The 12,381-nt window shown below is 44.3% G+C and overlaps 1 protein-coding gene across 12 annotated transcripts in view; it reads left to right on the plus strand.

Moving 5' to 3' along the window:
• The window catches only part of dmd (dystrophin), a 2,299,423-nt gene that overhangs the window by 652,817 nt on the left and 1,634,225 nt on the right, over positions 1-12,381 (plus strand). For all 12 annotated transcript variants that reach the window (XM_070893344.1, XM_070893337.1, XM_070893339.1 and 9 more), the window contains exon 6: positions 5,073-5,245. In XM_070893344.1, the coding sequence (XP_070749445.1) occupies positions 5,073-5,245 (173 nt within the window). The remainder of the gene's footprint in view (positions 1-5,072; positions 5,246-12,381) is intronic.

A 12,381-nucleotide genomic window follows, 5' to 3' on the forward strand; every position in this document is an offset into this window, starting at 1 on the left:
CAATTTTGAAAAAAGTTTGCCACCGGATAGCGTCGCAAAAAGGTCCTCCGCTCTCGGTAGCGGGTACTGGTCTTGGAGTGACACCCGATTGATGGTAGCCTTGTAATCACCACATATCCTGACCGACCCATTCGCCTTGAGCACCGGCACAATAGGGCTCGCCCAATCACTGAATTCGATTGGCGAGATGATGCCTTCCCTCAGCAGGCAGTCCAATTCGCCTTCTATCTTTTCCCGCATCACGTACGGCACCGCTGTGGCCTTGTGGTGTACTGGCCTGGTGTCCGGGTTTGTGTGAATCACTACCTTGGTCCCCATGAAAGTGCCAATGCCAGGTTGAAATAGTGAGTCAAATTTGTCCAGGACCTGTGAGCATGATATTCGCTCCACAGAAGAAATTACATTGACATCGCCCCATTTCCAGTTCATGACAACCAGCCAACTCCTCCCCAGCAGTGCAGGACCGTCCCCCGGGACAATCCAGAGTGGCAACCTGTTCTCCGAATCTTTGTGGGTCACGACTACCATGGCGCTGCCTAGCGCCAGAATGATCTCCTTTGGATATGTCCGTAGCTGTGCGTCAATCAGCAATAATTTTGGCCTCCTGGCCTTGGACGCCCACAACTTGTCGAACTATTTGATACTCATGAAGGACTGGCTGGCCCCCGTGTCGAGCTCCATTGATACTGGATGCCATTGAGGAGCACTTTCATCATTATCGGTGGCGTCCTGGTGTATGAACTGTATATGTGCTCCACATGAACTCGCTGAACTTCAGCTTCCAGCGATTTCCCCCAGTGTCCATTTGGCAGTAGGACTTACATCGGGCCCATCCTCCTCGTACATCAACCTGGCTGCAGGCTTCCTGCACATATGCGCCAAGTGACCGCTGATGTTGCAGTTTCTGCAGGTATATTGCTGATACCTGCAACCTCTGGCTGTGTGTTTGCCTCCACACCTCCAACATGAGCCGTTGTTGGAAACAAAAGCTCCATTACCAGTCGATCGTCTCTGATTGTCTCTGTAACTGTCCTTAAACGCACCATTGACGGGTGTTGATGGCCCCATTACTGGCCGCATTGTCCCTTGCAATGGCATGAATCGCTGTTCAGCTAGCCATTGTCTCTGTTGAATTCCCCCTTTGGGTTCGACTAATGTCCGATTGCCCCTGCCTGCCTGGAGAACTGTGTGCTGCGTTAACAATGTTGACTCCCTGTCCATTTGCTGCATTTAAACCAAGATTTTTGTGTCACATCATTCTGGTCTCTTCCTCCCCTGAGATAAATGTCTGGGCCATCAAAGCCGCCTTTTCCAGGGTCAAGTCTTTGATCTCAATCAATTTCCTGAAAACCCCAGCATGCCCGATGCCCTCAATAAAAAAGTCTCGCAACATCTCCGCTCTGCATGCATCTGGGAACTTACATAACCTTGCCAGTCGCCGGAGGTCTGCCACGAAGTCTGGAACGCTTTGCCTTTCTCGCCGCCGGTGCGTGTAAAACTGGTGTCTCGCCATGTACATGCTGCTCACCGGTTTAAAGTGTTCCCCGATCAACTTACTGAGCTCTTCAAAAGTCTTGTCCGCCGGCTTCTCTGGCGCTCGAAGGTCCTTCATCAGGGAGTACGTCCTGGATCCACAAACCATCAGGACATGAGCCCCGTGTTTGTCGGCCGAATCCTGACCCAGCCATTCCTTAGTGACAAAACTTTGCTGTAGTCTCTCAATAAAATCGTCCCAATCATCACCAACACAGTATCTCTCATCTGTGCTGCTATTGGCCATGCTCGCGTGGTTTAAATCCCAGTTTCTCATCGCCAATAATATGTCCTTACTATACAGTACAAATGCACACGAGGCCCATACTAGAGAGAAGGTCACTCTGTGACCAGTAACCTTTATTAGCCAGCACTGAAGTGGAGAAGATGGTTGGAGCTTCTCCTTTTATACCTGAATGTCCAGGTTAAGAGTGTCTCCCACAAGTTCACCACTTAGTGGTCAGTGTTCTTACAGTGTACAACTTAGGTCAGTTTATACATGGATTACAATGACAGTTGAATACATGACAATCCCGACCCTCTGTTTTCTGTTACTTAGCCAATCCTCTATCCATGCTAATATATTACCCCTAAACCTAACCCCATGAACTTTTATCTTGTGAAGTAACCTTTTATGTGGCATCTTATCGAATGCCTTCTGGAAATCCAAATACACCACATCCACTGGTTCCCCCTTATCCACCCTGCTCGTTACATCCTCAAAGAACTCTAGCAAATTTGTCAAACATGATTTCCCTTTCAGAAAACCATGTTGACTCTGTTTGTTTGAATCATGCTTTTCCAAATGTCCTGCTACTGCTTTCCTCATTATGGACTCCAGCATTTTCCCAACGACAGACGTTAGGCTAACTGATCTATAGTTTCCTGCTTTCTGTCTGCCTCCTTTTTTAAATAGGGGCGTTACATTTGCGGTTTTCCAATCCGCTGGGACCTCCCTTGAATTCAGGGAATTTTGGTAGACTACAACCAATGCATCCACTATCTTTGCAGCCACTTCCTTTAAGACTCTCTGATGTAAGCCATCAGGTCCTGGGACTTGACTGCCTTTAGTCCCATTATTTTACCGAGTACTACTTCTTTAGTAATATTAATTGTATTTAGTTCCTCCCTCCCTTTAGCCCCTTGATTATCCACTATTGGGATGTTTTTCGTGTCTTCTACCGTGAAGACTGATACAAAATGTTTGTTTAAAGTCTCTGCAATTTCCCCGTTCTCCATTATTAATTCCTCAGTCTCATCCTCTAAGGGACCAACATTTACTTTCGCCACTCTTTTTCTTTTTATGTACCTATCGAAACTCTTCCTATATTTTTTTATATTTTGCGCTAGTTTGCTTTTATAATCTATCTTCCCTCTCGTTATTTAGTCGTTCTTTGCTGGCTTTTAAAAGTTTCCCAATCCTCTGGCCTCCCACTGGCCTTGGACACTTTGTATGCCCTTGTTTTCAATATGAAACCATCCCTTATTTCCTTCTCATTGGAATATATTTTTGTTGAGAGTTATAAAATATCTCCTTAAATGTCTGCCACTGCTCATCAACCGTCTCACACTTCAATCTATTTTCCCAGTCCACTTTAGCCAACTCTGCCCTCATACCTTTGTAGTCTCCTTTATTTAAGCTTAGGACACTGGTTTGAGGTCCCACTTTCTCACCCTGCAACTGAACTTGAAATTCAACCATGTTATGTTCACTCATTCCTAGAGGATCCTTTACTAGGAGATTGTTTATTAATTCTGTCTCATTACACAGTACCAGATCTAAGATAGCCTGCTCCCTGGTTGGTTCCGCAATGTACTGTTCAAGAAACTATCCCGGATACACACTATGAACTCTTCCTCACGGCTACCCTGGCCAATTTGCTTTGTCCAATCAATATGAAAGTTAAAATCACCCATCATTATTGCCGTTTCTTTTTTACAAGCCTCCAGTATTTCTTGTTTTATACTCTGTCCAACAATGTAGCTACTGTTAGGGGGCCTATAGACTACACCCACCAGCAACTTTTTCCCCTTATTATTCCTTATCCCCACACAAACTGATTCAACATCTTGATCTTCTGAGCCAATATTGTTTCTCACTAATGCACTGATCTCATCCTTTTGTTAACAGAGCTATCCCACCTCCTTTCCCTTTCTGTCTGTCCTTCCGAATTGTCAAATACCTCTGAATATTTCGTTCCCAGCCTTGGTCACCTTGCAACCACGTCTCTGCAATGGCAATTCGATTATACCTATTTGTATCTATTTGTGCCGTCAACTCATCTGTTTTACGAATGCTGCGTACATTCAGATAAAGAGCTTTTAAATTTGTAAATCATTTTGATAGGAAGAATGAGGAGAAGCAATATAAACTAAATGGTAGAATTTTGAATGGGGAGCAGGAAAAGAGAGCGCTGGATGTATATGTATACAAATCATTGAAGGTGTCAGGACAAGTTGAGAAGGCTGTTTGAAAACATATGGGATACTTGGCTTTAATAATAGAGGCACAGAGTACAAAAGTAAGGAAGTTATGCTAAACCTTTATAAAACATTGGTTAGGCCTCAGTTAGAGTATTGTGTTCAAGTAGTAAAGATGTCAAGGCTTTAGAGAGGGTGGAGAAGAGATTTTCTAGTTTGTTACCAAGGATGAGGGACGTCGGTTATGTGGGGAGACTGGAGAAGCTGGGGTTCTTCTCCGCAGAGCAGAAAAGGTTAAGAGAAGATTTGATAGAGGTGTTCATAATCATGAATGGTTTTGATAGAGTAAACAAGGAGAAACTTTTTCCAGTAGCTGAAGGGTCTGTAACCAGAGGACACAGATTTAAGGTGATTGGCAAAAGAACCAGAGGTGACGTGTGGAAACATTTATTTACACGTGTTGTTGTGATCTGAATTGCACTGCCTGAAAGGGTGGTGGAAGCAGATTCAATAGTAACATTTGAAACAGAATTGAATACATACTTGAAGAGAAAAAATCTTACAGGGCTATGGGTAAGGAGCAGGGAAATGGGATTAATTGGATAGCTCTATCAAGGAGCCAGCACAGGCATAATGGGCTGAATGGCCTCCTCTGCTGTATCATTCTATGATTCTGTGCTGGGCGACGTACCTCTCCCACCAAATAGACCAATGTTTATTGCCATTGAAATTCAGTTACCTTGAGCAGGAGTTTTTTTATTTCTTGTAAAATGAAAATTCAGCAGGGCGAACCTACACTGGCCCAGAAAGAATATCTTGTGGTAGGCATCAAAGAGCAATAGTCATGATGACCAAATAGAAGCCTGTGGTACAGACCACCCCTTGCTATTGGCTGAAAGCTTGTGGGGAGAGTGAATGAAATGGCCATATAAAGTCAGGGGATAGGGAGCAATACCAATCTAAAATGCAATTTTTTGTTTTTTGTTGCACAGTGAATGTTTTGCAAGAGGAGAAAAATTAAATATTTGATAATGTTCACGTGTTAATGGTACTGGAGAGATAGAGCGGTGATTCTGGTACTATCACGTTCTCGCTAACTTGTCTGTCTTCCTTTTAAGGTGAAAGATGTTATGAAAGGCATCATGGCCAACCTTCAGCAGACCAATAGTGAGAAGATTCTGCTGAGCTGGGTGCGTCAATCCATCCGTGGCTACAAACCAGTCAATGTCGTCAATTTCACCTCCAGCTGGTCAGATGGCACGGCCTTCAATGCACTCATCCACAGTCACAGGTGAGAAAGAGGCAGGCAGTGTCCTGATTTTCTTTTGGCAGAAATTTGGGCCTGGGTTTTTTTGGTCACAATTACATAGACACCAATGAAAATGTCAGGAGGTTTGCTGTCATAGTGAGCTTATCTCTTGCAGCACACAAAATCTCAGGAACTGGCACTGATCTGTACAGGAGGTTTGTTCAGCAAGAGAATAAAAGAAGATAAGATCTGAAAAGCTTCTGCAAGCTAGCAGGCCTCTTATCACTAGTCACTGAAAATAGTATTAACCTTTTATGTAGTACTCCATCTTGGGACCTCACATCTTCCTGAAACTGGAAACATGTTCCACTTATTAATGTAAAATGCTGTTTGCGGGCTGAGAATAGCACAGCAGTGGAACAAGAGCATCTCTAATAAAAACAGACAAAACTAGAGACACACGTAGCAAGTCAGTCAGCATCTGTGGAGAGAAAATTGACCCATTATCAGAACTGAAAAATGACTGATGAACAATTAATCTAAAAGAGGACAGGTGAAAAAAGCGAACAATGGAATAAGGAAGCATGTATAGATTCTCTCCATAACTGTGACCCTAAGCTCCCTGTGGATGACCGCTTTAATCCCTGCCCCTTCCATCGCTACCTTGCTATCTCTGTCTTTAGCCTTCTGCACTGTTACAGTGAAAGTCAACACAAGCTCCAACAACTGCACCGTGTCTTCCTCCTGAGCAGCTCTCCTGCCTGAATATTGACATTGCGCCGCTGATGAATGCCTTTTAAGTATTAAGTAGGCCCAGGCCTGCCTTTAGGCTCATCAATGGCATGAGTCGGCGTCTTCTACATTACAGCGGCTGGGAACACAGTGGGTTGGAACTGCTAGAATTCTCAAATTTTAACCCTTTGCATGCACCATTTTTGCTGCACGAGGGGGTTAAATTACCTGCCTTAATGCATTCTACAATAGCTTAACCTTGTAGTCAATGTATGAAAACCTTTGAACCTGATCAAATGTAAAAACATGATCAAAATTAGATTGGAGACTTTCAAAAATAAAAGCTGATTCCTCATTGTTAAGTTAAGCTGTTGCAGGCTAGAAGTTCATGACTCCTTATAATGTCACATTCTTGCTTCAAATGTTTGTAAAATCACCAGCTCAGTCGCTTAGTCTAGAAGAGTGATTCAGTTTAATGTAAATGATACCATTGTTTCCAGCCATATCAGATGTTATATCTATAGTACAGTAAAAGTATTCACTAGATTGTACTTCCCAATAAGAACAACAACACAAATGTTTGAAGGTGAAAAGGCATCTCAATTTCAATGTCAGAATTAACTGTGTGAACATAAAATCTGGAAGCCAAAACAGACAGTGACAAACTGGTTAGCATTGTGCAATCCTGATTTAATCGACTGAGCATTTGTTTTCGGCAGATTCACTGAGAGATTTACTAGAGAAATTAGTTATCACAGGGGAATGCTGCCTTGAACTGTAATATTGATATTTTTATGTAGCTGATCACAGGCTCTTCTAATAAATATACTGACATGCTGGATTGCAAGCAGCTTATAACTTTGATGTCCGCAATGATCTACATGGGTGTACGTTGTCCTAGGGATATAGGTTGCATGGGAGATTGATATAATGGCCAATGGCTATGCCTAACATTATTAGCATCATGAAATCAAACTTGAAGGTCATGTATTACTTCGTTATTCTTTGAGGATTCTAGAGGGTCTTGGAAATACGAACAACTAATTGTCACGCTAACAATATGAGTATTTTATTCCAATGTAACAGCTAAATTGGAAAACCCAACCCCAATCAGCCGTTAACGAGCCTGCTTTTGTTTTAATTGCACTGGGTCTGAGGAGTCTGAGTAACCCGCTCTGGAGAAGCGGGTCCATATTTTAATATGTAAATGAGGCCCCATTGCTGATATTACATAGTCTGCAGCACAGTAACAGACTATTAGGCCCAACTGGTCCATGCCGGTGTTTGTGTTCCACAAGAGCCTCATCCCACCACATTTCATCTAACCCTATCAGCACACCCTTCTATTCCTTCCCCCATCATGTGCTTATCCAGCTTCCTTCTTAAATGTATCTGTGATTCGCCTCAACTACTACTTGTGGTAGCGCTCTAATTTCTGCTCAACTTTGAATACTATTATGGGATATTTTACATCCACCTGAACAGGTAGACTGAGCTTTATTTTAATGTATCCAAAAAATGCAATTGTAAACAGATAATGACCACTATACAAAGAAAAATCTACATTTCATCTACTTTCTTCAACTGAGAGTTGTAAACAAAAAAGCAAGCTTGGTCATTTTGTGCAGCTATTGATTCAAATTAATGATCCAAACCATGCAAATTACATTGTGCAAACAGAAAATATTCTGTGGAGCACTGCTGAATGTATTACTGGTGTCATCATCATCATAGGCAGTCCCTCGGAATTGAGGAAGACTTGCTTCTACTCTTAACATGAGTTCTTAGGTGGCTGTACAGTCCAATACGAGAACCACAGTCTCTGTCACAGGTGAGACAAATAGTTGTTGAGGGTAAGGGAGGGTGGGACTGGTTTGCCGCACGCTCTTTCCGCTGCCTGTGCTTGATTTCTGCATGCTCTCAGCGATGAGACTCGAGGAGCTCAGCGCCCTCCCGAATGACTTCCTCCATTTAGGGCGGTCTTTGGCCAGGGACTCCCAGGTGTCAGTGGGGATGTTGCACTTTATCAGGGAGGCTTTGAGGGTGTCCTTGTAATATTTCCGCTGCCCACCTTTGGCTCATTTGTGTGAAGGCGTTCCAAGTAGAGCGCTTGCTTTGGGAGTCTCGTGCCTGGCATGCGAACAATGTGGCCTGCCCAGCGGAGCTGATCAATTGTGCTTCAATGCTGGGGATGTTGGCTTGCACAAGGACGCTAACATTGGTACGTCTTTCGACCCAGCTATTGTAGGATCTTGCAGAGACATCATTGGTGGTATTTCTCCAGCGACTTGAAGTGTCTGCTATACATGGTCCATGTTTCTGAGCCATACAGGAGGTCGGGTATTACTACAGCCCTGTAGACCATGAGCTTGGTGGCAGTTTTGCGGGCCTGGTCTTCAAATTCTCTTTTCCTCAGGCGGCCGAAGGCTGCATTGGCGCACTGGAGGCAGTGTTGGATCTCATCGTCAATGCCTCCTCTTGTTGACCGGAGACTCCCGAGATAAGGGAAGTGATCCACGTTGTCCAGGGCCGCACTGTGGATCTTGATGACTGGAGGGCAGTGCTGGGCGGCGAGGACAAGCTGGTGGAGGACCTTTGTCTTATTGATGTCTAGCGTAAGGCCCATGCTTTCGTACTCCTCAGTAAATACGTCAGCTATGTCCTGGAGTTCAGCCTCTGCGTGTGCGCAGATGCAGGCAGCGTCCGTGTACTGGAGCTCGACGACAGAGGTTGGGGTGGTCGTGGATCTGGCCTGGAGACTTCGAAGGTTGTACAGGTTCCCACCGGTTCTGTAATTTAGTTCCACTCCAGCGGGAAGCTTGTCGACTGGTATAGTATGTTACTGATGATCACATCTGTCCCTGGACTCATTCAATGTAATCAGGCCCATCAAGCAACAGTCAGCATTACAAATGGACTGATACTACACAAGTGTTACAGTCTGCTATTAATAATCTCTCCTCTGCTACAGATTGAGGATTAGCTTCATACTAATAGAGGTGGACTTTAACTTTGCTGCCCTCCTCCTGTAATCTAGTCTTTCCAAATCCAAACTTGGCACTGCTTAACCACGACTTGTCGATTTGTCTTGTCTTGCCTACAGTTTTCACTACCCTGTTCCCCAGATACAAAACAAAGAACTTTCAACCAAAATACATTACTCTGAAATCTGACAAGAATGGAAAGAGATTAACCCTGTAATGTAAACATGACTCTGTATTTTAACTGGGTTTACAAACTCTTTGAAGAACAGTATTATTTCCCTGGTGTCCTGAGATCTGCAAGTCCAAAATAATACATTAAATTAGAGGAGAATTTAGGAATGTTGAATAGAAAGTTCAAGTAATGAAAATGTTAAGAACCACATGGACTCACATGTTCCTGACAAACATATACAAAGTTGCTATGTTCAAGTGATGAGGCCACACCATTTTCTCTCTAGAAATGCAATATTTAAAAAGGCATATCTTCCTCCATTTTGCCGGTTTGGGTGGGGAAACCCAGCAGCTAAAAGGAGGCAGGAACAGCCGGATACAGCTGGTAAGTTCTTTTTAGAGCACTGCTTCTGGACCAGGAGGAGCATTGGCTTTATTAATGGGCACAGAGTACAAAGCAAAGAAGTTTTGCTAAACCCGAATAAAACTCTGGTTAGGCTTCAACTGGAGTTTGCTGGCCAATTCTGGGCACCACACTTTAGGAAGGATGTCAAAGCCTTAGAGAGGGTGCAGAGGAGATTTACTCGAATGGTACCAGGGGTGAGGGACTTCAGTTACGTGGAAGAAGCTGGGGTTGTTCTCCTTGGAGAAGAGAAGGTTAAGTGGAGATTTAATAGAGATGTCCAGGGGTTGGTGAGGCGTGCTTCTGCAGCTACAGGGAGAAGGCAAAAAAGAAATAAAAAGAAACAGAAAGGTGACGTCATAGCCAAAGGGGTTAATTGATTGGCTGGTGATTGGTGAGTAGTTTTTCTTTCTTCTCTTTAACAGTGAGTAAACTTTAACATTATTGTTGCCTATCTAAAGGTTAAGTCATGGCAGAAGAGCTCGGTCACGTGTTATGCTCCTCCTGTACCATGTGGGAACTCAGGAACGACTCCAGTGTCCCTGACGACTACGTGCGCAGGAAGTGTATCCACCTCCAGCTCCTGACGGTCCGCGTTGCGGAGTTGGAGCTGAGGGTGGATTCACTCTGGAGCATCCACGATGCTGAGAATGATGTGAGTAGCACGTGTAGTGAGTTGGTCATACCACAAGAGAAGGGTCCACAGCCAGATAGGGAATGGAAGACCAGCAGGAAGAGCAGTGCAAAGAACGTAGTGCAAAGGTCCCCTGTGATCATCCCCCTGCAAAACAGATGCACTGTTTTGAGTGCTGTTGAGGGAGATGACTCATCAGGGGAGGGCAGCAGCAGCCAAGTTCATGGCACCATGGCTGGCTCTGTTGCACAGGAGGGCAGGAAAAAGAGTGGGAGAGCGATAGTGATAGGGGATTCAATTGTTAGGGGAATAGATAGGCGTTTCTGCGGCCGCAACCGAGACTCCAGGATAGTATGTTGCCTCCCTGGTGCAAGGGTCAAGGATGTCTCGGAGCAGGTGCAGGACATTCTAAAAAGGGAGGGAGAACAGCCAGTTGTCGTGGTTCACATTGGTACCAACGACATAGGTAAGAAAAGGGATGAGGTCCTACGAAACGAATTCAAGGAGCTAGGAGCTAAATTAAAAAGTAGGACCTCAAAAGTAGTAATCTCGGGATTGCTACCAGTACCACGTGCTAGTCAGAGTAGGAATCGCAGGATAGCACAGATGAATACGTGGCTTGAGCAGTGGTGCAGCAGGGAGGGATTCAAATTCCTGGGGCATTGGAACCGGTTCTGGGGGAGGTGGGACTAGTACAAACCGGACGGTCTGCACCTGGGCAGGACCGGAATCAATGTCCTAGGGGGATTGTTTGCTAGTACTGTTGGGGAGGAGTTAAACTAATATGGCAGGGGGATGAGAACCAATGGAGGGAGACAGAGGGAAACAAAAAGGAGATAAAAGCAAAAAACAGAAAGGAGATGAGAAAAAGTGGAGGGCAGAGAAATGCAAGACAAAGAACAAAAAGGGCCACTGTACAACAAAATTCTAAAAGGACAAAGGGTGTTAAAAAAACAAGCCTGAAGGCTTTGTGTCTTAATGCAAGGAGTATCCGCAATAAGGTGGATGAATTAACTGTGCAAATAGATGTTAACAAATATGATGTGATTGGGATTACGGAGACGTGGCTCCAGGATGATCAGGGCTGGGAACTCAACATCCAGGGGTATTCAACATTCAGGAAGGAGAGAATAAAAGGAAAAGGAGGTGGGGTACCATTGCTGGTTAAAGAGGAGATTAATACAATAATTAGGAATGACATTAGCTTGAATGATGTGGAATCTATATGGGTAGAGCTGCAGAACACCAAAGGGCAAAAAACGTTAGTGGGAGTTGTGTACAGACCTCCAAACAGTAGTAGTGATGTTGGGGAGGGCATCAAACAGGAAATTATGGGTGCATGCAATAAGGGTGCAGCAGTTATAATAGGTGAATGTAATATGCACATAGATTGGGCTAACCAAACTGGAAGCAATACGGTGGAGGAGGATTTCCTGGAGTGCATAAGGGATGGTTTTCTAGACCAATATGTCGAGGAACCAACTAGGGGAGAAGCCATCTTAGACTGGGTGTTGTGTAATGAGAGAGGATTAATTAGCAATTTCGTTGTGCGAGGCCCCTTGGGGAAGAGTGACCATAATATGGTAGAATTCTGCATTAGGATGGAGAATGAAACAGTTAATTCAGAGACCATGGTCCAGAACTTAAAGAAGGGTAACTTTGAAGGTATGAGGTGTGAATTGGCTAGGATTGATTGGCGAATGATACTTGAGGGGTTGACTGTGGATGGGCAATGGCAGACATTTAGAGACCGCATGGATGAACTACAACAATTGTACATTCCTGTCTGGCATAAAAATAAAAAAGCGAAGATGGCTCAACCGTGGCTATCAAGGGAAATCAGGGATAGTATTAAAGCCAAGGAAGTGGCATACAAATTGGCCAGCAATAGCAGCGAACCCGGGGACTGGGAGAAATTTAGAACTCAGCAGAGGAGGACAAAGGGTTTGATTAGGGCAGGGAAAATGGAGTACGAGAAGAAGCTTGCAGGGAACATTAAGACGGATTGCAAAAGTTTCTATAGATATGTAAAGAGAAAAAGGTTAGTAAAGACAAATGTAGGTCCCCTGCAGTCAGAATCAGGGGAGGTCATAACGGGGAACAAAGAAATGGCGGACCAATTGAACAAGTACTTTGGTTCGGTATTCACTAAGGAGGACACTAACAACATTCCGGATATAAGAAAGGTCAGAGGGTCTAGTAAGGAGGAGGAACTGAGGGAAATCCTTATTAGTCGGGAAATTGTGTTGGGGAA

The sequence above is a fragment of the Pristiophorus japonicus genome, chromosome 11 (assembly GCF_044704955.1).
Source record: "Pristiophorus japonicus isolate sPriJap1 chromosome 11, sPriJap1.hap1, whole genome shotgun sequence".
Lineage (NCBI taxonomy): Eukaryota > Metazoa > Chordata > Chondrichthyes > Pristiophoridae > Pristiophorus > Pristiophorus japonicus.